Genomic DNA, 5,348 nt, shown 5'->3' with positions numbered 1-5,348 from the left:
GCCGAGAGGCAAAGACAAAAAACAAGACTAAGACTCAGGTTGACAAGAACTCAGTTTGACTCAGCAAAACTCAGCTTGGCTAGAGTACCCAAAACTGGCAAACACTCTGGCATCGAAGTAGTGGCAGTCAGCAGCTTAAGAGCGCTCCGTTAATGAGGAAACCCTCTGCAGGTGTGTGAGGAGGCGGACCAGAACCAGGCGCCTCCTGGTGGAGGAAGAGAGACTAACACAGAAACACAAACACACAGACAGGAATCCTGACAAAGCATTACATTTTTTCATTGGAAGTGCAAGTGTAAAAAACTGTATTTCCACACTTTCAGATATTTTTCCAATCCACTTTATTTATCTTGCACATTTAACGACAGCATTTCTTTCCAATGTGCTGTAAATAAAAACAATCATAAAACCCAACACACATGAAAAACATTAAGAGTTCAAAATGCATAAATAAATAAAATGGCAAGATAAAAATATGATTTAGCTCCCAATATTCTCCTATAAAGTCTGATTATCTGAACAATAATCAGACTATAAAGTCTGATTATCTGAACAATAATCTTGCCATGTGTAATTTGCCATGTGTAATTTGTTAACCACACTGATCGCAAATCTGGGAAGTCCAAAAATGGAGTTATGTATATAGTGTGTTCAAAAAATTTTGCAGCTTGCCGCAATGCATCAACCAATCAGAGAAGCTAACTCGTAACCTGGCTAGGAGACAGTCAATGTCTGCAAGCTGTGGTCCCTCTCTTTTCCTGAGTCTTACTCTTTAGAATCTTGCTTGAAAATCTAACACTGAATGGACGATTCTTCTGTCGTTGACCTTTTCTTAATACATTTTTTGGAATAAACTGTTTCTACGCTACTAGATAATCCTTTCTTTGCTATCACACAACTAATATTGTTCAAAATGGTGGATGTAACACAACCTGGAGTAGGAACGGTTTTGAAGACCAGACCATAATGGATTGTTGAAAGATGGACCTTTGAAAATCTGTGAAATGGACATATAAGGAGCTACAAAAATGACATAATGCATTTCAGTCCCACTTAACATAGACTACAGCTAAATAATTTATAGAGGACAAGGAAGTATTTAAAAGTATAATATTTGTCAACTACATAAATTCTGTCTAATTGGTTTAACCAAGGATTTTGAATTTGAGTTTTCCTCTAAGTTCAGGAAGATGTGTTAGTACATGTCTGCATTACAAATACCAGTATTCATTACTGTATTCATGTGCTTAGCGTAATACAATTCACTCAGACATATGACTCAATAGTGGCTCATCCTTACCTCGGCTACTTCGTCAGTATCTGCTTTGGGCAGTGAGTCAGTTGCCTTGTGTAGCCAGGGGGGCAGTGTGAAGTCAAGTCACAAAGAAAGTTGGACAAATGCGAAATGCAGTTACACATTAAGACTAAAAAGAGGTTCTAAGTCAGTTCAAATTCCTATTGTTTAAATTTTCACATATTACTTTTTTTAATCAGCTATCCATGAAATGTGATAGTAGATTTGGAACATGTGAACTAAATTTTTATTGTTGTATTTTACTTTTTAAATGTTTTGCCTCAACAAATAATTTTAAATAAAGATGTTGAATCAAATGGGTAAAAACTCATTAACATTCAAATAAAGGTCTAATCTTACATCTTTTCCAATATAACAAAGTAAAGATTGAATTCAAAATCAAAATCTCTGTTGTTTACATCCAGAACTTGGAATTTATGGACCTTATGTAATTAATGGAAATCTATTCACACGATAATGTTGTCACGTGAGTCTGGCTTTAGGATCTGCAGTGTAAAAATTAGTTTAACAGATTTCCTGAACCAGGGGTAAAATAGAGCATACATCAGAGGGTTTAGGGTGGAATTAACATAAAACAAAATAACTGTCACATTTGATGCACTGACTGCAGCATTTTCAGCTATTAGTGTGATGCAGAAATATGGTAAAGTGCATATAAGAAATACGACTACAACAATCCCCAAGATTATGGCTGCCTTAATTTCAGATTTCTTAGCTGTGACTCTCACTGAACCCTGAATTGAGACAGATGCAACATGAGACTTCATGGCTCGAGCTTGAGAAACAACCACTATAAACACTCTCACATACAGAATAATTATCACAGTGACAGGACAAATAAAGGATGACAAAAGGTCAAAAACTCCCCCAAAATAATCTAAAAACACAAGACACTCTCCTGAGCAGGAATTATACCTGCCTGGGTGTTGCAGGTTGTCTCTAAAGAGAACACAATTATAAAGAATTGAACACATCCAAAACAGAGAAACACATACCCTTGCTCGTTCTGCAGTAACTTTTGTGGGGTAGTAAAGGGGGTAACAAATGGCCACATAACGATCAACAGATATAAGAACCATGGTTCCTATGGAGGAAGTAGTGATAACATAATCCAAGATAACATATAAGACACATATGATGTCCCCAAGATACCAACAGTCATCTATTTGTGCTATTTGAAATGAAATGAGAAATCCAACTATGCAGTCTGAGATGGCCAGAGAGAGCAGGAGGATGTTGGTGGGGCTCTGGAGCTTCCTGCAGAAATAAGAAAATGACACAATACTGTAACTGGTTGTAAGGCTTTCCACACAAATATTTATGCAACACAATTTCTTAAATTTCATTTTAAAATTGGCACACACACACAAAAAAAACTGTTTACTTGAAGTGGCAGATAGAAATGATCACCAGCAGGTTAAGAAATACGGTAAGTACTGAGATAAAGGATATTGTTAAGTGAATAATGAGGGATACATATGGATGCTGCATAGTCCTTTTGCAGGATGAGTTTAACAGCTGTGGAAAGCAAAGTTCAGTTTCTTCAACAGTTTGCATAGTTAAGAAGAAAAAGCACAGAAGCATTGCTTTATGCCTCAGTCTCTCTGCCCTGTAATTATACTTTATACCTATAACTCCCTCCCTTTTTGTGATGAGGTGGGGAAAATTAGTGGGCATGACCTGGATCTACTTTAGGGTTTGCTCATAAAAAAAAAAATATTCATCTATTACTATTTATATTATTATTTCACGCATTATTATATCATGCATTGTTTTACTACACTGCAGTGGAAAACAAGTATTCAGGTATTCACCTCAGTTAAATAAACGCAGATCAATGGATTTCACTCAGTCTGCATTTTATTACATCGTTGCAAAGAGAAAACATGACATCATACAGCCCATATTGCATGGTAATCAGCCCTCTTCTGATTTGACCAGCATTTGTATTCATTACTTACAGAAGTATAAGTCAAATCAAATTAGAGATACTTTGGTTAAACAGTAACAATGTCACGATATTGGTTCCATTTTAAGTTTTCTCTTTGAGTTTTCATTGGTTTTATTTCAATTTTGTGTTATTCTATTTATTTCTGATGGTATTTGAGTTCTAAGGTATTTCTTGTTTGACCTTTCAGTCTCCTTTACCCTAGCTCCCAATCTTAGACTTAGACAACTTTTATTTTCATTTTGTATACACAGAGTTTATACAAAAACAATTTTTTTTCTATTCAGCTATCATGAAATTTCCTTTCTTTAAAGTGCAGCAGTGATCAAATGTAAACAATATGGGAGACAAAAAAAAAAACATGGTGCACAAAAAATCCATTGATATGGAAGTTTAGAGCATTAAATATATATGGTGCAAATATGCAGTGTTTTGGTTTGTTTTGTTTTCAGCTGTCTCATGGCAGTGAAGCTGTTTCGGAATCTGTTGAACCCGCATCGAATGCAGCAAAGCCTCTTTCCAGAAGGCATCAGGGAGAACAGTCCATGGTGAGGTTGAGAGGGGTAGTTCATAATGTTACGGGCTCGGGACACGTAGCACTGGGATGAAATGTCTTTTATGGAGAGAAGAGGAGCCCCCAATGATCTTCTCTGCTGTTCTCACTACTCTTCTTACCTTCTTCAAGTCTGTAAGTCAGTAAGTCAGCTGGTCAGAACGTAATTTCTTAAACACAAAACAGAACAGTATTTTTGGCCGGTTCTAGACAGGGGCCAATGGGGACCAGTGCCCCTGTAGATCATGTGCTGGCCCCTGTTATGGCCCCTGTACTGAAGACTTAATACTTAAAAAAAATTCTGATGATGATATGGGCTGGAACAGATATGGTTACTGATTGGTCCTTTGGATCTATTTCATTCTTTTTCTTTTACAAATTCTGTTTTACTAATTATTCAAAAGCAATACAGTGATAGCTTCAGTGGTATTAAAATAGGATCCCAGTTTTCATCTGCTAAATGTTTTTTTTTCCCACAACAAATGAAAAAACAATGCTTTAATTTTTACAGATGAATTTAACAGTTTTTCTTGGGTTCTAATTAAATTTTTATAGAAAACAGTAGTTTTAAATTAAATTACGTCAACAATATGTATTCCTAACACATACACCCCACATAGATGGGGTGAATTTCCTAGTGGATATCTAGTCACTCTTAATGATAGGTTAGGCTGCAGCATTTTCCTTACAGAGTCTATCGTCAGCGCGTTGAGGTTGAGATGTATTTATCCCCCAGCAGACTCTCAATTTTAATCATGTTTAAACTGAATCACTGTCATTTTCTAGCCTTGTGGAGTTGTCGCGGATTCTCTTTCAGCAGTTAACCATGTTTTACTGTCATTTAATACATTTTATGTAGTGTGTCACATGAGGGAGAACTACATTTTATGAAGCTCCTCATTTGCAATTTTTAGCGACACTTATGTTTACATTAACAGTGATTTTATCTGACACTTGTTTTACGTCAATTGTTTATGTTTGAATTGTGTAGATAAGTGTTGTGTCATGTTGGGTCTAAGGAGCTTAACCCAAATGCAGAACACCTCGGAGACTGAGTAAAAGTTAAACTGTTTATTGAAGCAAAACACAATAAAGTTATTCTGGACTGATGCTGGAATGGGTCCGGGACCGGTATCACAGGATTCTCTGTAGAGAGGGACAGTTTGGTTAGCCAGGAAGAAGGAGGGTCTTGACTTAGATTGTAACTGATCTGTACCTGATGTGGTTCAGACTGAGCGGTGGAGGTAGGGAACCAGAAGGGACCAGAAACTGTGGGGTGAGCTGAGGGCTTTAGCAGCGGCTGCGCTTGGCTTCAGACTAGTGAGGTTCAGACCTTGAGTTTTCTCCTTAAAGGAATAGTACACCCAAAACATGATTAGCCTTCATTTTCTACTCACCCCCATGCTGAACAAAACTCTGGAGTACTTTTTTGATATCTCAAATGCATCTGGAGATCTGGGAGGCTTCTTGCTGTCTGCTGACATTCAAATAATGGAGGTCTACAGGTGCTGGTCATAAAATTAGAATATCAT

The 5,348-nt window shown here is 36.9% G+C and overlaps 1 protein-coding gene across 1 annotated transcript; it reads right to left on the bottom strand.

Moving 5' to 3' along the window:
- Positions 1–1,761: 1,761 nt before the first annotated feature.
- LOC107102454 (trace amine-associated receptor 13c-like) lies at positions 1,762–2,872 on the bottom strand. The gene is made up of 2 exons (XM_015401775.1): positions 2,700–2,872; positions 1,762–2,572 (listed from the first exon to the last, which is right to left on the bottom strand). The coding sequence occupies exons 1-2, from the start codon at positions 2,870–2,872 to the stop codon at positions 1,762–1,764; spliced, it is 984 nt and encodes a 327-aa protein (XP_015257261.1).
- Between the last annotated feature and the right edge of the window lie 2,476 nt (positions 2,873–5,348).

This window comes from Cyprinodon variegatus, unplaced genomic scaffold (assembly GCF_000732505.1).
Source record: "Cyprinodon variegatus isolate N-32 unplaced genomic scaffold, C_variegatus-1.0 Scaffold1257, whole genome shotgun sequence".
Taxonomy (NCBI): domain Eukaryota; kingdom Metazoa; phylum Chordata; class Actinopteri; order Cyprinodontiformes; family Cyprinodontidae; genus Cyprinodon; species Cyprinodon variegatus.
This window is presented reverse-complemented; position numbering and strand designations above follow the sequence as displayed.

What these genes read in the sequence shown, in the direction of transcription:
- LOC107102454 (XM_015401775.1), bottom strand. Translation starts at nt 2,872, where the DNA reads ATGCAAACTGTTGAAGAAACTGAACTTTGCTTTCCACAGCTGTTAAAC. An exon ending in ATTTCTATCTGCCACTTCAA is followed by an intron (nt 2,573 to 2,699) that starts GTAAACAGTTTT and finishes TTATTTCTGCAG; the next exon opens with GAAGCTCCAGAGCCCCACCA.